This window comes from Pongo abelii, chromosome 13 (assembly GCF_028885655.2).
Source record: "Pongo abelii isolate AG06213 chromosome 13, NHGRI_mPonAbe1-v2.0_pri, whole genome shotgun sequence".
In the NCBI taxonomy this organism is placed as follows: Eukaryota; Metazoa; Chordata; class Mammalia; order Primates; family Hominidae; genus Pongo; species Pongo abelii.
In genome coordinates, this window is record NC_071998.2 from 55,232,369 (window position 1) to 55,254,359 (window position 21,991).

Sequence of the window (21,991 nt, forward strand, 5' to 3'; positions counted from 1 at the left end):
AGTTCAACTTGGGACGTGTATTTCTTTCTTTTTTTGTTAAATAAATGAACAGAATTTATCCCTTGATCATCTGTAACATAGTTTCATTGTAACCAATAGTCTGGGCTTTCACTTGAATGTTTTTTTAATGAGTTTATGTGGAGATGCTTTGCATTTTTCTAAATTTTGGCTACACTAATTAGAGAGTGGGTATTACGAAAAACTGACAGGCAGTTTTAAAAAATATTAAATGAATTGGTTTTGAAAAGGGATACAAGTGTGTAGTTTTACATTTTTCAACTTGTTTTTACATTGCCCTTTAGATGTTTAATATTTTGTAATGAAAGTATGTGGTTTTTCTTTTTTTTCTTTTTTCTTTTTTTTCAAAAAGAAAACAATCGGGTAAAAATCTGAGAAATATTTTCAGTTGTCCAAGGCTAATGTTGACTTAAATAGATTTAGGTCTTCATGGTTGACAGCTGCAGATAATTAGCTTTTTCTTTCTTAACAAAGAAAGCAAATGGAGCTGCAAGACATTCATTGCCTTTTCTGTCATCATAATAATAATGTATGTATTTAACTCCTGCAGTTCCTTAAATTGATTTAGTGCTAAGCTGCCTACATTACATATAATAGGAATGACAAGTGAAAGCTGCAGCACATATTTGCGTGGCAAAAGGGAGCAGTGATTGACAGCAAAGTTTCTCTCTACAAGAAATAGCAGTGTTGTGGAGCTCAAAAAGGGCCAGATACATAATTCTTAAAATTGTAGAGCAGATTCATGAAATGAGTTTTAAAAAGTGATTGCCACTTGGTGTACTTGAGTGTCTTTGTGTTTTTGGCTCTGGGTGAGGGGCACAGATGGACAGAATGCCACCTGACTGCCACATATCAATAAATTCCTTTTAAGTATGTTAGTATTTGTAATTTAAGAATGATACTTACAAATTTTAGATCAAATTATGTCTCTGTACTCAGTAACTGAGTCCTTTAGCTATAACAATTCACTGTATTTGAAGAAGCCGAATAATACATCTATTCAAATAAGGATTTTGAAGGCCCTAAATTGAGTTATCTTTCATGGAAAATACCCATTTTTACATGTCTGTAAAACTTGAGGTATCACTTCTGGAAAGGTAATCACATAGGATTGGTGGTTTCTTTTGGTCAGACAGTAGCTAAATACGATCATCTTTCAAAAGTACTCAAAAAATATTCTGGCTTTCTTTTGTTCCCATGACACATACCCAGAAGCCATGGTTGAAAGGACATTTGGTGATTGCTGCTGCATGATGCTCTGTGATGAGCCTAGAGTGCTGGGCTTCATATTATACCACGGAAATGTTTCTTATTTTGTTGACAACTCTGTGTCTGTGGGAGGCGGGGAGGGGAAGCCCTGTGTGTGCTTGTACACTGGCAGCCTCTACTGGCCATTGCAAAGAGCAGCATTGGCCTCTGTTCTTTCCATTCCAGGTTGCATATGCTTTACTTGGGTTTAGCTCTTTCTTCTTTGGTCCTCACCCTCTTTGTTATCCTCTTTTGAAAACTAGTTATTCTGTTGGATGTCTTGATTTATAATTATTAAAGAGCTACTAGTCCAGTATTTTCATTAATAAGTTAATATCATAAGTGAATGGAATTCTTCAGGACCTTAGAAGAAGTTATGAATATAACCTTTCCTTAAGAAATAATTTTCATGTAAGAGGGAAGATAGATTCATCTTTATGTAGGTTTTAAAATACTTTCTCAGTTGCAAGCCTTAATGTATGATATGGAGATTAGTCATTTACTTATGATGGACAAATAACCCCGATGCCCTGAAAGAAAGCCTTGGCTCAGTGATAGACTTAATTACACACACACACACGTACACACACATACATATATATGTGTGTGTGTATATATATATATATTTCTTTAGATTAGGTATATCAGCTCTCTCTTAGAGGTTTCCAGGAAGTGGGCATAAACTCTTATTGGGCTTTATGCATATGAATACCTCTGGGGGTTGGATAGAGGGTGGTGTCTAGGCTTTAAGTCTAGACAGAAAATGATAAGTATTTGTAAATAAAAGATCCAAGGATGGTAGTAAACTGGATTATTCTGTTTCAGGGATAGAAACTTATAAAATGTTTGATCTAATATCTTTGACTTTGGGCTATAATTTGACCACGGTAGATGATTTCCCCAATAAAATAGACTCATTTCTTGACATTTACATTTTATCAGTGGCTCTACTTACTAATCACCTAGTTATCTTTGAATCTCTTGGTATTTTCAAATAAGACATCTAATTGAATCTTTTTATACAAAGTCCTGTATCCAGTGGCTTCCATTCCTACTGCTACCACCAATTCCTAGATTATTACAGTAACTTTAGGTTAGTGCGAAAGTAATTGGCAAAAGCCACAATTACTTTTGTGCCAACCTATACTAATAGATTTCATTTTTTCCATGTTCTTTATCTTTTAATTCAGCCCGTACAACCTAGCCATATGCATTTGACTAAAACATTGCTTTTATTGCATCACATTTTTTTCTTTTAATAATTTATTATTTGCTTGAGAAAATGAAAAGGACTAAAGGATATAGCCAGTAGAGACAAGGAGCATGGAGCTAGGAATAGGAAGATGTGGGATTTTTGCTTCGATTTTGGCTATATGACCTTAAGCATATACGTATACCTTCCTGAGTCTCTGTTTTTCTGTTATTTAAAATTATTTGTTGCCAAGATTGGTTAAAATCTTGCCATGAGTTCTTTAGAACTCTATTTTCCTGCTACAGAGTAAAAAGACAAAATTTCTTAGTCTGGAATTTCTTTTCAAACAGCTCATTTCTGTACTATGCATGGCATATAATTGGTACTTAATAAATGCTGTTTGAATAAATTCTGTACTTCCAATCTTGTATTTCTTTCTTATTTTCCAACTCAAATATGTTGTCTCTACTCTGACCACTGAAAATGTTGTTCATATGGTAACAGCTGCATCATTCTCCTGTTCTTTGCCCTGCTAAGAATGCTGTCCTTCACTTTTTTTTTCAAATCCTGATTTTTAGGAATACTCAAGTTCCCCCATCTCCTTTGAGTCCACTTTTGCTTTTTCTTTTTTTCACCGTAGCAATACTTACTATCTTTACCACTCACTGCTCTATTTTGAGATATATAGTATCTTGTATTATTAATAAAAATGCCCTGTTTGAATACCTTCTCTTCTTTGTATACTGTAAACTCCTGTAGAATAAGAATAATAGCTTTGATTTTTGTAGTTACTCTTTAAGGATATTTTCACTGAACTTGTAATATATCCAGATTAACATATGGGCCAAGTGCAGTGGCTCACGCTTGTAATCTCAGTACTTTGGGAGGCTGAGGCAGGTGAATCACCTAAGGTCAGGAGTTCAAGACCAGGTTGGCTAAAATGGTGAGACCCTGTCTCTACTAAAAATACAAAAAAAAAAAAAAAAAAAAAAAAAAAGTTAGCTGGGTATGGTGGTATATGCCTGTAATACCAGCTACTAAGGAGGCTGAGGCAGGAGAATCACTTGAACTCAGGAGGCGGAGGTTGTGATGAGCTGAGATCATGCTACTGCATTCCAGCCTGGGAAACAGAGTGAGACTCTGTTTCAAAAAAAGAAAAAAAGCAAAACAGATTAACATATAAGAAATGGTTTATATTTGCCACAAGATATTAGAACAAGGATTGGCAGGTTGTTGGAAGTGAGATACTAAGATGCTGTCAGACTACTGATACTCTTGATTTATAGGGATAAATAATTCAGATTGCAAGGGCTTTGGGGAAAGTTCCCCTCTGGAAAAGAATGACCTGCATATTGTTATGAGTTAGTGATTCTTCTATTTTAATAAAGTACCCCTTTAACATATAGATACCTTAATTAGGAACAGGTCCTTATATACCAATATTGTTTCCTTGTGAATATAAATTAAGTGGTAAAAGGCATAGAAGTCATAGGGGTGAGAGAGACGCTTACTTTTCCACTGATACCTTTTGAATGTTTTTTTTTTTTTAGTATTTACATTTTTACCTGTTCAGATCTAACAAATTGGAACTGTTTCTTGGATGGGTAAGTTATCAAACATTCCCACCAGTATAAAAGTCTTCAACATATATTTAATTGCTTTTATTTGTTAAATCAGCTTTATTGGGATGTAATTTACTTACAGTATAATTCACCAATTTTAAGTGTACAATTTGATGAGTTTTGGCGGATGTATACAATTGAGTTCCACCATTACAACCAAATATGGATCATTTCCATCACTCCCAAAAGTTTGTTCCTGCCCTTTTGTAGTCAATCCTTTACCCCATCTCATTGCTCCTGGCAACCACAGATCTACTTTATAGTACTACAATTTTGCTGTTTCTAGAATTTTATATAAATGGAATCATGCAGTATGTAGTTTTTGCACCTGGCCTCTTTTAGATTTTACCTGTATATGTATCAGCAGTTTGTTCCTTTTTATTGCTGAGTGGTAGTTTACTGTGTGGCTATACCGCAGTTTGGTTGTTCTGATAACTATTTGATGGAATTTTTCTTTTTCAGGGTTTAGCTATTATGAATAAAACAGTTATACAGACACAGTGTTATGCAATTTAAGTGTTTTTATGGACATATGTTTTTATTTTACTCGGATAAATGTGTACGAAGCGATTGCTGAGTCATATGATAAGGGTATGTTTTAACTTTTCTGAGTAACTGCCAAACTGTTTTCCAAAGTGGCTGTACCATTTTGCATTCCTGCCAGTTGCTCTACATCCTTGTCAACACTTGGTATTAACAGTTCTTTTTATTTTAGCTATCATTCTAATGAAGGTGTAATGGTAACTCATTACAGTTACATTACTTTGTATTTCCCTAAAATGATTAATTTTTTGAGCATTTTTTCATGTACTTTTTGGTCATTTGCATATATTCTTATGTAAAGTGTCCAAACCATTTCCCTATTTTTTATTTTCATTTTTATTTATGAAGGCAGGAGTGCAGTGGCATGATCACAGCTCCCTGCAGCCTTGACTTCCCAGGCCCAAACAATCCTCCCACCTCACCCTCTGAGGAGCTGGGACCTTAGGCGTGTACCTCCATGCCTGGCTAATTTTTTTAACTTTTTGTAGATAGTGGGGTCTCCCTATGTTGCCCAGGCTGGTCTTGAACTCCTAGGCTCAAATGATCCTCCTGCCTTGGCCTCCCAAAGTGTTGGGATTATAAGCATGAGCCCCAGTGCCCAGCCCCTAGTTTTAAAAAAACAGTTCTTTGTTTCCTTCATATTGAGTTCTGTATATATATTTACATATTCTGGATACAAGTCCTTTATCAGAGATATGTTTTCCAATTTTTTTTTTCCAAGTCTGTGGGCTTGTGCTTTCATTTTCTTAAGTGTGCCTTTTCAAAGAATAAGTCTTTAATTTTGATGAAGCCCAATTTATTGATATTTTCCTTTGTGCTTTTTGTGGAGTGCTAAAGATTTTTATCTAAACGAATATCATTTAGATTGCCTTGTATGTTCTTCTAGTAGCTTATGATCTCATTTTTAGGCTTATGATACATTTTGAGTTAATTATTGTATATGATATGAGGTGTTGTATCTTTCCAAATGGGTATATGATTGTTCCAGTTCCATTTGTTGAAAAAGACAATAATTTTTCCATTTACTTACCTTAGCGTTTTCATTGAAAAATCAATTGACCATATATATGTGTGGGTTTTTTTCCATTCCATTTTTTAATTACTGTCTTTATGACAATACCCTATTTTCTTGATTATTGTAGCTCATAATCTTACAGTTAAGTAATATATAAGTCCTCCCACTTTCTCTTGTGTTTCAAAATTGTTTTGGTTACTTTATGTCCTCTACATTTTCATATACATTTTTAAAAGCCTACTGGGATTTTGATTGGAATTGCGTTGACTCTATAGATCTGTTTCAAGAAAATTAATATATTAAACAATATTGGGTGTTATGATCCACGAACATGATATGTCTCTTTCTTTACTTAGGTCTTTAATTTCTCCTACCAGTGTCTTGCAGTTTTTAGTGGATAATTCTTGCATATATTTTTTGTTAAGTTTATTCCCATTATATATTTAATACTATTATAAGTGACATCACATGCTATTGTAATGCTAGCAATGCAATATTAGCAATGCTAGTATTGAAATACAATATGATTAGTATTGAAGTATGGTACACTTTTTATATTTTGACCTTGTAACACTGTAATGTTACTAAATGTACTATTTCTAATAGCTTTATTTAATTTTTGGTAAACTCTTAAAAATGTTCTGCATAAACAATCATGTTGTCTGCAAATAAAGGCAATTTTTACTACTTCTTTTCTAATTTGTGTGCCTTTTATTAATCTTTCTTACCTTATTGCATTGGTTAGGAACTACAGTGTTGAGTAAAAATGGGGAGGGAGGATATCCTTGCCCTCTTATATTAGAAAGAAAATATTCAGTCCTTCCCTATGAAGTATGATGTTAGCTATAGTTTCTTTCTGGATGCCTTTTATTAGGCTGAGGAAATTCCCTTCAATTGCCAGTTTGCTGAGGGTTATTTATGAGTGAGTGTTAAATTGAGATGACCTTATACTTTTTCTTTTAGTCTGTTAATCTGGTGAAATATCCTGATTGATACTCTAATGATAAAGCAACCTTGAATTCTGGGATAAATCCCATTTTGTCATTATCTGTTTATATGTATGTTTCTGGGTTTGATAGGATTTTGTTACAGATATTTTGTTATTTGTCTTCCTAAGGGATATTGGTCTGTAGTTAAATTTTCTTGTAGTATGCTTGTCACTTTTTTCCTTTTTAAACAGGGTAACACTGGTGTCATAAAATGAGTTGGAGAATGTTGCCTCTTTTATTTTCAGGAGGAGTAAATCCCAACTTAATTATGAATTGGAAAACACAAAAGTTCACTTGTGGCACTCAAACAACTTATTTCTTGTCACTGAAATAAGAAATATCTTAATATGTATTAAAGGGTGTGTTCTCCCTTTCAGATGTTCTCCAAATGATTATTTGTATGTAAAAACAAAAAGTAAAACAGAAAATAAAATAGCTTATGTAGGTATGCTTATATAAGCCTTTGTAAAAATTGATATGCAAATTAAAATTTAACAGCTTTGGATATTAATTTAATATCAATAAGCCATAGATATGATATATGAAAATATATTCACAGATGTTAATACTTATATTATTTTGTTTTTGTTCACGTAAACATTTTGTGAAGTCTCTTGTACATTCTCATTAAGTCATACTTTGTTTATATTTCAGCTTAACAACTTGTCAGTGGTAATTGTTATGTTACATTAAATTAAAAAATTCTTTTTCTAGCATAATATTGTTCTACTAACAGTTCTTTGTGGCAGGAAACTATTCCTTGAACTTGCAGTAGTTCTTAAATTGTATCCCATTTAGATGAGAAAACTGATAGATGTATTTAGATTGCTTAGTCACTGATTTGACCTCGTTGGATGACTTTTTACATGTTGCTGTTAAAACTGTTCTATTTTCATCCAAAGCACATTCTGTGAACTTTAGGATCAGGATTTCAAATGCTGTCTACCATCTAACATGGTATCTGTTAAAATTGTTTTGGATGATTGGGAAGTTGGATTAAATGAATAAAAATGGTGAACTTTATTGGGTGACAAACATGAAACTCAATTTATATTTTTTTGTGATGAAAATAGCTTGTTGCTCTCTTATACATTTAAAAATATTAGAATTTTAACCTTGTGAAGAGCTTTATAAACATTTGCTACATGTATTTTATCTATCTAGTTTAGATAAATATTATTGATATTAAGTAAATATTTTAAATAAATATTAATGAGAAAGAAAATAAGAAATAGTAAATCTCAGCGATGGATGTTAAAATGTACCAAAACTACCAGATTTTATAAATTGTGATAACCTGTCATAAGAAAAATAATCGGTGAGAACATTAAATACATTGGAGTAAGACTACAGGAGAAGTATTGAGAGGCGTTTATAGTTCTCTGTTACACATATAATAAAAATAATATGTTGTTAGGAAATTGGTTAAGTGATTAGGGAAGCATTGTCTTTTCTCACTGTAGAAATAGAAGCATGTATACTTGGAAATGGCAAGAAAATAGTACAGTGTTTTGAAGCTTTTTTTTGATAGTGGGCATGTGTAGCCTATAACTACCTAAGCCTGGGATGGGGTTGGGATGGGATTAAGGGAGGTAAGGTACTAGCTCTGAGAGTCTATGAAATCCTGCTTCATTTAAAGTAGATCAAAATGAACTAAGTGACATGAATAAGGTTTTACAATGACTGAGTTTATCAGTTTCAAGTTTAGAGCTAAGGAAAGTAAAATTGAACATTGAAAATTACATTTTTTAAAATGTTGGTTTATCTTATTTGATGAGTATAAGGTAGAGGAAAACTGGGCAAATAGGGTGATGATTGTTTTATGGAACAAGGACTTTTTAAAAATAATATTAAATCTATTATGTGATGTTGTTAAAATATTAGATTATTTAGTTTCATCCATGCATAGATTGAGGTGTAAGAGGATTTGTGTTCTTAAATTGGTGTTGATTTAATTTGCATCTCATAAGAAAATTGAGCATTTTAGTAACATATAATTTAATTTGTAGAGCCCAGAATAGATTTAGTATCTTTTCTAAGTACCTGTTCTGTAACTTTTGGGTTTTATTGGCCCCTGCCTTCCATTGTCCAATTTGTCACATTCCCTATAATAAAGCTGATGAATTTGTGTATTCATGTCTAAGCTGGGTTGTAAGCCAGAGTAATGGTAGAAGGCAAGAGAAAGATGCCAGACTAGGGTCCTTTGATATGTAACCAACCATCTTTTGAAGTTGAACATTTGTTATAATAAAGTTTTTTTTTCTCCATCATGTCACTATATCATTATTTAAAACCCCTTTCCTCGATTACAAAAGCAACACATACATTACGAAGAGGAAAGGAACTACGCCCATACTCTCACCATCCATGGATAACATAGATGATAACCTTCTTTAGGTAAAATACTTTCAAAATGAAATTGTATTAGAGTTATTATTGGAAGATGTCCTCTTTTAAATTCTACCTTCTATCAAACTATAACTTATTCTGAGTAAAATGGATAAGAATGTAGTAGGATGAGATAACTAGGGGCTGAAGTGATAATTCAAGAGAAGATTGAGAAGGAAAAGAATCCCCATGAAATTACTGCAGCACAGAACAAAAAGGGAAGAGCAAAACAAAAAATTCTGACTCTCATGAGTGTGTCTATGGAAATGTAAAGTTATATAAATAAGTATTGTTATGTATTATGTATACTTTCACTTATTATTCATAAAATTTATTTTGATTCAGGTCGCTTTTTAGTTAGCTCACTGCATCCAAATGTAAAACAATGTCTTCATAATAGAGGGGTGCCCAGTAAGTGCTCCAATTTTAGGTTTTCCAGTCCTTTATTCTCAGAATTTAATCAGTGGGATCTTGTCCTGAAACTTACCATGTGTCTTCCACTTTTCACAGATGTGGTTGGGGTGGAAATTCTTCCTGTTTATCTGAATGAGAACCCCTTGGTAAAATTCCTTTGATTCTGAGATAACTAGATGAAATGTGTTGCATAAATCATGTCACAGCAAACAGTTGTCACCTGGCACTAGAGCTTGATGAAATTTAAAAGTGTTGGCTCATTGCCTGTAGTGTTCAGTTACAGTTCTATAGAAAGTCTGTTTGTACAGATGAAGCAGTTCTTGGTGTAATGCAAGATTCATCTCTCAAGTGATAGGGCGCGTATGAGTTTATTCCAGAGATCTTTACTCTGAGCTCCCAAGACATACTCAGAGGGGCATTATTTTAATTTCTCATTGCTCTCCCTTTGGCACACTTACAAGAAAATGAACAGATCTTCAATTTGGTGAAATTCTTAGCATTTATTTAATTCAGTGTCTACGGCAATGCAGGAATGTTTTCAATGCTATTCTTTGCAGATAATCAAATTTGAGTTTTAAGATGCTGCTTTTGTCTGTAACTACTTATTCCCTGTCAGCTCTTGTCTTCACTTTCTTCTACTACCAAAGTTTCTATATCCATCTTTACTTATTGGTAGCTTAGTCTTATACTTAGCTTTTTCTTACAGAATAATAAAGATCTATTAAGCATGTGTAGAAAAAGGGTAATGAACCCATGTTCATTGACTGCAGAAGAAACTATAACTACAGGACTGTATTCTTTACACTGTGCCAAACTTTATTCCTAAAAGCTACATTAGATTTTGCCATTCCCAGACTTTAAAACCTTTGTCACCTATAGGAAAACATACAGACTTTGGGGGTCATAAAACAGGTGTATATCTGCTTTAAAAAAAAATCACTTTGTTTCTATTTCCCACCCCCATTACTCTTCTACTCCATAGGTAAATTCTGGTGTTTCTGATCTGAATCCTTTTATTTGTATGTGTGCTTGTAAGACATGTAGATTTATTTTGTGTGCAGACAAATACTGGACGTGCCTGTATTTTAAATTTGTATTCCTTGTGTTATGCTCTAGACATTATTTATTTTGACCTCAGCACTGTTTTAAAGATCTTGTCTATATCAATGGCATACATCTGGATTGCTGCTTCTAACTGCTGCATAGTATTCTGTAGAGAGCACTTGCTTCATTTTATTTATTCTATGTATTGGTGACTTTACATTACAAGGCCTTTTTAATAACTGACCCCATATTTTTAAGTTATCTCTTGGAATTACACTTCATGCGCCTTAAATCCTAGCTGCATGAAGCCCATCATTCCTGCATGAAAACAATGTCCTTTTTTATATTGCCATGGCTTTGCACATGCTGTTCCCTAGGATACTTCCAGTCTTCTAATGACTGCTTCCTCACGACTCAACTCAGATGTCATTTCCTTGATGAAGACTTAAGCAGCTATTTCATGCTTGAGCTAGTTGCTCTGTACTCTGCTCACACAGCACTTATTTTTATCTTGGGAATATAGAAGCCTACAATTCCACCTAGCAGTCTATATTTCTGTCTAGATTCCTTGAAGACAGCGACCAGATAGATCTCAGGTATCTTTGTATTCTTTACTCTAGTTTGGTGAATTGCATATAGATGGCAATCGGTAAAACATTCATTGAATGAATGAAGTGTGTGGAGTTCCTTAAAGTGAAATACTGACCATATAAGCAAAAATGATTCTCATAAGTAAGAAAAGGTTGGGACACAAATACAAATGTCTTATAAAACTGAGAGAATGGCACACAGGAAGCTGAATCCTAAAATGAATTGAGGCTTGTAAAGATGCTAAGTACTAGAACATGTTCAGATCATGAAAAAAATAATAATAGAATAAACTACTGTTTGGGACAGATGTAATACTGGATAGTGGGGTGAAAGCAGAGTTATGGAACTCCTGGGTTTTTAATTTCTCTATCAAAAGAAAATGATACTCAAATTTAGTAAAGAAGACTAATGACAGTGGCAAGGGAATTGAAGTTAAGAAAGGTAAAGCAATGATGAGAAAGCACTTTTTTGCTCTCAACTAGTTAATGTCCTAGGATTAAATGACTTGCAAATATGAATGGTTAGGTAATCTTTGAACCATTATGACCAGTAACAGAGATGCCAGAAAACTAAAGATCATGCAGATACTGTTTTTATTTTCAAAAAAGAGAGCAAAAGGTAGAATTCTCCTATTTTAAGATTAGTAGGTTTTATGTTTATCCTTGGGACAATTCTTTTCTTTTCTTTTTCCTTTTTTGTGAGACGGAGTCTTGCCCTGTTGCTAGGCTGGAGCGCAGTGGTGCGATCTCGGCTCACAGCAACTGCTGCCTCCCAGGTTCAAGCTATTCTCCTGCCTTAGCCTCCCAAGTAGCTGGGATTACAGGTGCATACCACCACACCCAGCTAATTTCTGTAGTAGAGACAGGGTTTCACCATGTTGGCCAGGATGGTCTCGATCTCTTGACCTCATGATCCGCCCGCCTCAGCCTCCCAAAGTGCTGGGATTATAGGTATGAGCCACCGCACCTGGCCCTTGGGACAGTTCTTTAACTGATGATTAGACAGATGACTTGTGAGGACTTGAGCAGTCCTCTAGGGACCACATGGGCTTACTAGGAGTGTGTCATGTTAAACATGTGGCTTTTTTTTTTCCCATGTAGGTGGAGTAAGTTGATTTAGCAAGGTTTCAGACAGTGTCTCATGAAATGTTTATGAAATATTTAATAGATGGCCAAATTAGGAGTTAGGTTATTGGGCCAGGTAAATTAATGGGTGGTTGAAATAATTTGATGAATGAATTGATGTCAGCTTGGACAAAGGTATTTCTAGTGACATGACGTGGCTGTTTTTTTCACTTTGTTCTATTAATCATTTTTATCATGGACTTGATTAAACAGGCACATCACATTTTCATATCACATAAAGCTGGGAGCAAAAGCTAATAGTTTGGATGAGGGAATTAGGATTGAAAAAAGCTTAGCCATCTGAAATGATTACCTGAAACTAAGATGGTCTGTAATAATGATTAACATAACATTTTGCATATAAGTTTGTCAAATTATCACACTAGCCACAAATCAAGTGGATATGTTTTAAAAGAAATTCATATGAAGAGACCTGGGAAGTTGTGGTTTAACTGTCACTGCCATGTCCCACAGTGCCACGGTTAGACTGTGTCTCCTCCAAAAGTGAGATGTAGAAACTTAAGGGCCAATGTGATACTATTTGAGCGTGGGACTGGTCATAAGGTCATGAGGGCTCCTTCCCTTGTGAATGGGAGTAAGACCCCTATAAAAACAGCTTTACACAGCCTTCAGGAGCGTCCTCTTCTGCCTTCTGCCATGTGAGGACACAGTTTTCCTCCATTCTGGAAGATGCAGTCCTCACCAGACAACCAAATCTGCCGACACCTTGACTTCCAGCCAAGGATTGTCAGATGTAAGTTTTTGTTCTTTGTAAATTACCCAGTCTCAAGTATTGCTCTGTCAGCACAAACTAAAACACAAGTGTAGACTGTTTTAATAGCAGTGAAGTACTTGGAATGGGGAAGTGCAGTCTCTGTACTGATGAGAAGATACCATTGTATTCATTTATGGTTTCCAGGTTTTAAGAAGTATCTGGGAAGTTCATTACAAAAAAATATTTCGAAGAATCAGAATGGTTTCCTAATATAACTTTTGTGTGTGTAGTGTAGAGAAATTATTAGAATAATAACTTTTCAGATACTTAAGGCTGAAAGAATTAACCTAGTTCTATATTTGCTCAGCTTTTAAATCATGTATTTACCGGCAGGCTGAAAATTGTGCCAAGCATTGGGGATATAATAGTGACTAAAAACAGAAAAACTGACCTCCTTTTTACTCTTTATGGCACTGACAGTCTGATGGAAAAGGTAGACATTAACCAAGTAATTACATGAGTAAATGTAAATTGCAGCTATGATAACTTCAATGACGTAGAAGTATACGGTGTCATGAGAAAGAGTATATAGTAGGAGCATTTGATTTGCTTAGTAAGGGAAGGGAAGGGAAGGCTTGCCTGAGTTAAGAAAGAATATGCATTGACTAGGTGAAAAGGAGTGGAGAGGGATCTAGGGTGAGTAAGCATGGTGCTTAAGAAAAACAGCCTGTCTGATGTGCACAGAATCTGCTCTAAACCTGAAACGGTAGGAAGGAATGAGGCCACTCAGCCTTTAAAGACCTTGGTAAGAAGTCTATTCCTTACCTAGAAACAGTGAGAAACATTTGCTGGTCTTACATAGAAGAGTACCTGATTTAAATTTGGAAGATATTTCTGGCTACCGTGTGGGGAATTGGCTAGAGAGGATTTGGTAAAACATCTGAGGAAGAATTCCAGTTGGGTGGATGAGGGGGCATTGTGCTGCAAGAAATGGGACTTGTCAGGGAAAGTGGAACTTAGTTCTGAAGATGAGGTAGGAGACAATGAAGATACATTTAGGGGCAGGAGACTTGGGTATGAGTCTCAGTTTTACCATTCATAGCTTAGTGGCCTTGTGTAAATCACATTATTTCTGTGTCCCTGATTTAATTGTACCACATTTTTCCCATAGGTTTTGTTGAGATTAGATGATTTGATACACATGTGAATGGCTTATAAACTGTAAAGCATTATATAAAATGAAAGATTTGTGGGGAAAAAAATAGTCAATAATAGCCATTATTGGACAGGGTAGCCTAGTCATAGAATGGGATTTTTTCAGTTGTTCCTAGTCTTAACTAGTTGGAATAGGTGATTCTTTAAGATTTTTATCATTGTAGTTTCACATTTCCCTATCTCTTCTCAGTTGCTTTGGAGCATTTACTAACAAGGACAGCCCAAACATTTATAGCGTGTCCATGCTTTTTGGCTTTCTAGTGGCAACCAAGTAGCTTGATGTGATTTTAAATCAGTTTTACACATGCTCTTTCTCTTATATATGATCTCAGACATAAGAGGCAATTTAAGGAATCTTGTAGCAAAATCTAAAGCAAAGAATTAGAAAGTATAAAAAAATTCTGAATATATCTTTTGGTAAGGTAGAACATACATATCTGAAGTTACATTCAAGTACATAGAGATATACATGTATTTCTTCTCTCGAGTGTTGCCTGTGTATATGTATGTGTTTGTGGGAAGCTATGCAAATACAGATCCTGTGAGTAGAAATATACCTTTAGTTTTTGAAATGGTTTATTTTACAACCCAAGATAAAATAGAAATCAGGGTAAAATATACTGTTTAGCTACTTTTTTGAGACAGGAAAGGAACGACATTCCTAATTCATAGCAAAGAGTGCGTATAGGTCACATTATTTATTCACATATTTGTGCACACAAAATCCACTCAAATATCCGTTTAAACAGCTAATATATTTATATATACTACTCTAACTTGTATTTTTACTGAAATTATTTGTGTATGTTATAACTAGTCTCAAAAACTGATGCCCAAGTTAAATGTGGACATACCTTTTTTTTACAGTGAACTAAAGCAAAAAGACTGGGGTATATTTAAAAATATATTTAAAATATTTAAAAAATCTAAATTTATGCCATCTTCTGGGATAATGCCAAAGACAATTTCAACTGTAGCACTCTGTATAATTAAACATGTTTTATGTCACTGTTCTTGGATTTTTTGTGCTTTATTGTTCATTAGAGTTACTCTTTTTTTTTTTTTGAAAAAAGAGTCTTGCTTTGTTGCCCCGGCTGGAGTACAGTGGCACCATCTTGGCTCACTGCAACCTCTGCCTTCTGGGTTCAAGTAATTCTCATGCCTCAGCCTCCCAAGTAGTTGGGATTACAGGCATGTGCCACCATGCCTGGCTGATTTTTGTATTTTTAGTAGAGACAGGGTTTCACCATGTGGGCCAGGCTGGTCTCGAACTCCTGGCCTCAAGTGATCCACCCGCCTTGGCCTCCCAGAGTGCTGGCATTGCCAGCATTACAGGCATGAGCCATTATACCGAGACAGAATTATTCAATTCTAAGTAGGTACGACTTCTGCATGTGTCTTAGGATTTGGGGCATTTCTATGCAGAAGAAATACTGTTCATTTTAGTTAGTTAGTGATAAGTATTTAGTTCCCTAATGAACTGGGAATAATAATTGCTGAAAACCAGTTACACTTGGGGGGTGTTTACACTTGGGAGTTACTTCTGGATCCACAGCTGAGTAGAAGACATGACAGTGATAAATCAGATCTCCTCTACAGACTTCCAGTTATACTGATAATGACCATAATAGATGGGCCTGTCACTAGGCTAAGAAATTTACATGTGTTTTTATTTAATCTTTCCAACAGTCTTATGGGATGTGGGTACTGTTATTCCAGTTTTGCAGATGAAGAAGCTGGGATTTAGTGAAGTTAAATAACTAGTAAATAGAGAGGGCTATGTTCCATCCTAAGTTGCTTTTGATTCCATGACTGCTATGCTATTTTGAAACGGCTGATTTGGTACAAAAGAACTTGATTGAAATCATTTTGGTCTAATCTCCTGGAGCCATGCTACTTTCTATGGTACTATATTAAAAAGAGATAATACACAGATAGCAGATACAGAGGTTGAAATCAGAAACCTATAGTATTCCCTGAGTAATAATGGATTTCTTGTTGCTTTTATAATAAGTTTTTAAATAGCTAATGCATACACATAGTAAAAAATAATTCAGATAGCCAGAGTGTCTATAGAGTGCAAAGTATGTCTTTTTCCCACACCAGCCTCCTATTCCCCCACACAGAAGCAACCATTGTATCTAAATTGTGGTTATTCTTCCAAATATGGTGTTAACATGAATTTATTTTTATTTTTATTTTGCCCAGGCTGGAGTGCAGTTGCACAATCATAGTTCACTGCAGTGCCAAACTCTTGAGCTCAAGCAGTCTTCCTGCCTCAGCCTCTGTAGTAGTTGGGACTAGCAAGCATGTGTCACCAGGCCCAGCTATTATTTTTATTATTTTATAGAGCTGGTGTCTCCGTATGTTGCCCAAGCTGGACTTGAACTCCTAGTGTCAAGCAGTTCTCCTGCCTTGGCCTCCCAAAGCACTGAGATTACAGGTATGAGCCACTGTGCCTGGCCATTAGCTGGTTTTTAAAAAATGACATTTGAGCATCAATTCTTAAGAAAACTAGAAGAGCCAGATCTTGTACCAGATTGACATCTGAATGGGCCAAGCTAGAGAAGGCTGGAGAAGGATGCAGATGACACACTTTGAGTGATGAGAATGTCAGATAGGGCATCAGCATTACCCACCATCCCCATAGGGGTAACAGAAAGCCCTTGCAGCAGGTTTGCCTTGTTTCATAGATGAGAAAATTGGTTATTTAGGTCATGTAGGTAGTTGCAGGTAGAGCAGAACTCAGATGCAGAAATATGCTTCTCATTTTTCCAGTTCTACTTCAGCACAAGTGACTTGTGGATTTGAGGGTATAACGAAGAATTGTACAATTGAAATTGTACAATTCCAAAATTGACTAAGGGTTTCTACTGGTAAGCCAAATAGCAAACTTCAGAAAGCCAAAGTCAGTAGCAGATACTAAAAAAAAAAAAAAAACTTTTAAAATACATCTTTTTATTTTAGAATAAATTTAGATTTACAGAAAGCATGTGAAGATATTAAACAGAGTTCCCATGTATGCTACACCCAGTTTCCCCTATTATTAATAGGTTTATCCACTATCAGGTTACTCTGGAAGGAAGTCACTATATGCAGCCCACACGTAAGGAGTGGAAGATTATGTATTACCTTCATGAGGGCTAAGTAAATTATTTGGAATGCTTCTGAACAAGAGATTTGTCTCTCATTTTGTTTATTTATTTTTTCAGTCAAAACTTATTTATTATCTTTTTGAGACTGTCTCTGTTGCCCAGGCTGGAGTGCAGTGGCATAATCGTAGCTCACTGCCGCCTAGACCTCCTGGGCTCAAGCCATCCTCCTACCTCAGCTTCCTAAGTAGCTGGGACTACAGACACACCACCATGCCCTGCTAATATTTGTAATTTTTGAGATATGGGGTTTCACCATGTTGCCTAGGCTGATCTTGAACTCCTGAGCTCAAGTGAACTTCCTACTTCAGCCTCCCAAAGTTCTGAGATTGCAGGTGTGAGTCCCTGTGCCCAGCCTCAGTCATTTACATATATAAATATGGCTCATGGATTATGTGATTTTTGGGTTATAATCCAGTACTACAGTTTTATTGCTCAAATTGTTCCAGCTTTGGCCATTGAGAGCTCTTTTAGTTGGCTTCTGTTTCTCTTTAACACACTTTCATCATTGTGTTTTATTTTTGTTTTCTTTTTTGAGCGCTTCTTCGCTTTCCTACACTGCAGGATGCTCCAGATTCGCCTTTTATATTTCCTGCTTCACTCCTAGAATCAGCTTTTTCTCCATGGAAGTCTGATTCTTTTTATTGGAAAATAGTATTGGAAACCAAGATCTGGGTGTCAGTTGTAATTGCAGCTCTTTTAAAACCAAATATTGAATAGAAAAGGAATTTTTAGCCATTTTCCCAGGTAGTACTAAATTAAGTCATTGCAATAATTTATTTAATTTCACTGGATTGAATGGAATGATCCTAAGGATTTTTAAGGGAAAATTCTAAGAATTCTTATTACTGTTTTCTGTTACTTTTTAAAAAAAATTCTGTACTTGATATCACTTGATTTGATTTTTTTTGTGTGTCCTTGACCAAAAAACTTGTGGCAAAACTTCAAAACATGGTAATTTGAAGCAGGTTGGGATTAACTCTGGGATATTGGAAAGACTTTAAACTCCATTAGGAAAATTAACAAGCATGTAGTCTATAAAAGACATGTAATTCATATTTATGTAAAGAATAATACTTTCTTCCACCTTCAGACATCTAAGATTTAAAAAAATGTTCTTTTTAAAAGAAAGAATAGTACTTTCTTTTTTTTTTTTTTTCTTTTATTGTAATTATTATTATTATTATTATTATACTTTAGGTTTTATGGTACATGTGCCCAATGTGCAGGTAAGTTACATATGTATACATGTGCCATGCTGGTGCACTGCACCCACCAACTTGTCATCTAGCATTAGGTATATTTCCCAATGTTATCCCTCCCCCCTCCCAAGAATAGTACTTTCTTTTGTATCACTAAACATTTCAAATTTGTGTATTGAACAGAGGATTGGGGAGAATGTTTTGTTAAGGAAAGAGAAAAACAAAAAAATAGTAAAAAAAAAGAGAGAAAAACATGACTTCTGAGCATAGTTAAAATACATTTTAACTATGTTTTATGTTGTTTTAAAGAGACATTCCTTGTTATATATCTCGTCTTTCTAACACCAGAATTGAGATTCTCTTAATCTGAGGTATTTTCACATAGATCAAACAACTCATTTTTAGAGGTTTTAAAGAGATTTATTTGTATGTGTGTGATTGCAACCTTAATAGTACTGATGAACCTTTTTGAAAGCTTATATTTTAATTTTATTTTTTTCTCTGCCTTGCCAGGCAAATACTGTCTTTAGCACCTACCATTTCAATAAACAAGTTGAATTTTACAGCCCATCAAGCAACCAGGTCGGTAGAACCACAGGATCTGACAAGTGAATGCATAAACTATAAAAACCAAAATCATTTTCAAAGAATTAACCAAATGTTTTTATCCTGGGCTACGATGATCACTATTTGTCCTAAACTTTATTTTAGTTTTCTGTGTCTTAGGTTTTTTTTTTTTTTCTTTTTTTTTTTTCTTGAGACAGGGTCTCGCTCAGTTGCCCAGGCTGGAGTACAGTGGTGTGATAATAGCTCACTGCAGCCTCAGTAATTGTAGTTTCAATCTCTTGGGCTCAAACGATCCTCCTGCCTCAGCCTCTGAAGCGGCTGGGACTACAGATATGCACTTCCACACCTGGCTAATTTTTTTCCTTTTTAGTAGAGACAAGGTCTTGCCATGTTGCCCAGGCTGGTCTTGAACTCCTGAGCTCAGGAGCTCCTTGGCCTCCCCAGTTGCTGGGATTACAGGCATGGGGCACTGTGCTGGCCAATTTTCCATATGTTAGTTTAACTGTAAAGAATAGTCTTTTAAATCAATGTGAATAGAAAAGTGTCAAATAAACTGATAGTGTACAGTTGTAATTAGAAAGAAGCACAGCACCAATGAGGAAAAGAACCAGGCAGGTAAAAACTGAGGCAAGGGTAAATGAAACCATCTCTAATAAATAAGCAAACATGACCAGTGCATAGAAAAACTGTGTGAGGCAGAGAAGCTCCAAGAGCTCTGGGATGAAAATAGCTGGAAATCCTCAAGAGGGATGGAGCTGAGCGTAGAGATGGGGAAATAATTTTGAAATGTTGAGACCTATGCTTGAAGAGCCTAGAAACAATGATCTTGGACACGACAGAAAGAAATTAAGTGTCTACAGTATGCTAGGTGTTGCTCTCCTATGTATTAATGATATCATTTAATTCTTACCTCTATTCTTTGAGGGAGGGTATTATTAGTAACAATTTGACAGATGGAGAAAATGAGGTACAGAGGGGGTTGAAAACATGCTGCAAGTCACATAGCAACTAATTGGGGGTAAACTCAAAGGGCCTCATTTTTAATTTTAAAGTAGTTTGGGGATAAAGATAATAGACAAAACCAACAAAGTGTAGCATAGGTGTAAATTCTTAGGGCCTAGGTCACCCATCAGTACTTCTTTGGAGTTTTCTGGGTTGAATTGGTTAAAAGAAAAGAGTTGAAAATTGTTACATTTAGATTTAGGTAGTTTATTGCAGTTTAAAAATGTGGTTTATGGCTGGGTGCAGTGGCTGACACTTGCAAACCCAGTGCTTTGGGAGGTCAAGGTGGAAAGATCACTTGAGGCCAGGCGTTTGAGACCAGCCTGGGCAACATAGCGCGATTCCTTCCTTACAAAAAATTTGAAGAATTGGCCAGATGTGGTAGAATGCATCTGTAGTCCTAGCTAATTGGGAGGCTGAGGCGGGAGGACTACTTGAGACTAGGAAGGAGTTTGAGGCTGCAGTTCAAGCTATGATGGTGCCACTGCAGTCTAGCCTGGGCGACAGAGTGAGGAGACCCTTCTCTTTTTTTTTAAGAAGAAAAAGAAATATGTGGGTTATAATAAGCTGCTGTATTGTGGGAGGGCCTCAGAATGGACAGAGGACTCATGGTGATACAGCTGATGTAGCAAATGGATTTGGGGATGTAAAGGTCAAAATGGAATTATTTGGTCCTTTTAATTACCGCTTAACACTTTGAACAGGATCCTTTGTCAAAATCCCTACCAACTGCAGAGAATGGTTTTTGACTCTCCTTTTTTGGAAAGGATCGTTTTTAAGAGATTACTCTTAGACTCTGGCAAAAGGATTGTTAGTCCATTTGTGAGTAGGAAAAAATATCTAAAACCACTGTGAATTGTAAGAATGTAATTTTTTTTAAATCATGTGTTTATGTTTACAGAGTAAATCTCAAGAGCAAATTAATTATATGTCTGTAGTTCTTGAAGTTAAGTAGGTTAAGTGAGGGAAAAGCATGATTTATTCTTGCTTTATTGCTGGCCAAATCTCTAGGCTGGCCATTTTTCCCTTTTAATAAAAATGCTTGTGATTCCTTGTCTTCCCATTAGCTCATAGTTGAGAGCTCTGTTAAGTTGTCTGTGAGACGGAGTATATTAGGCTTGCCTGATTAAAATTGTTCATGAGAGATCAAGCAGACAAGGGACTTTTAGCATAATTAAAAAAGCACTGCTAGCCTTTAAATATGAGATTTCACAGACTTTTGAATTCATATCCACCTGTAGGGAAGTGTGTTTATCTAATTAGATTCTGATTCTCTTATGAATGCTTCTTACTTAATTCATGCATGGTGTCCTTTCATTTTGTAGACTATTATCCCTTCATGCAGGAGACACAAAATATGCTTAATGGAACCAAATCTTGAATGAACTGAAATGTTTTCCTTGAAAGATCACAATGTGATAAGTTAAGAAATTGGTTACCTCCTTTTGTTAACCTGTGTATTTATAAAATGAGCAAGAACAAAGTTGAAAATAGTAAAAGAAAAAAATCAAAACAAATTGTATATCCTGTGTTCTCTGGTTAACCTGAGAAAATTATACCAGCTTTTGAGAAATAGTCTTCTTTTGTTTAATGGATGTCTTAGCCCAAAGTTTTTGTCTTTTCATTTTTCATTTCTCAACTTTTGCATTGCTGGGCTCTGAAATCATTCAGTTATTATTTCCATGTTACTATCATGTTTCAGAAAAAAATGATTATACTTAATGGAGTTTAAAATTGCTTCTTTTGTCCTTCTGAGGTAAAGTCCACTGTTATTGATTGAGTGCTTTATAGAGCACTTCAGTTTTTTTTTCCTGTGTGTTTTTTAAAAGACATTTTAATTCTTCAGAAAGGAATGCTTTTTAGCATAAATCAAAATGTTATTGCTACAATGAGGCAGCATGTTAGAAGAAAATTATCAAGGTGTGAATTTTTTTTAACCTACATGTATAA

At 35.2% G+C, this 21,991-nt stretch overlaps 1 protein-coding gene and 1 pseudogene across 12 annotated transcripts in view; one reads left to right on the forward strand and one right to left on the reverse strand.

Moving 5' to 3' along the window:
* Positions 1–21,991, forward strand: part of RFX3 (regulatory factor X3) — a 314,864-nt gene that overhangs the window by 58,095 nt on the left and 234,778 nt on the right. The window contains exon 2 of one of the 12 annotated variants that reach the window (XM_063714234.1): positions 4,009–4,062. The exons of 10 other annotated variants lie outside the window; for them this stretch is intronic. In XM_063714234.1, the coding sequence (XP_063570304.1) occupies positions 4,059–4,062 (4 nt within the window). In that variant the 5' untranslated portion in view covers positions 4,009–4,058. Of the gene's footprint in view, positions 1–4,008; positions 4,063–21,991 lie in introns of those variants that run through there. One more of the 12 variants, XM_054519987.2, reaches the window with a different exon arrangement.
* LOC100457109 (uncharacterized) lies at positions 3,159–3,860 on the reverse strand (annotated as a pseudogene).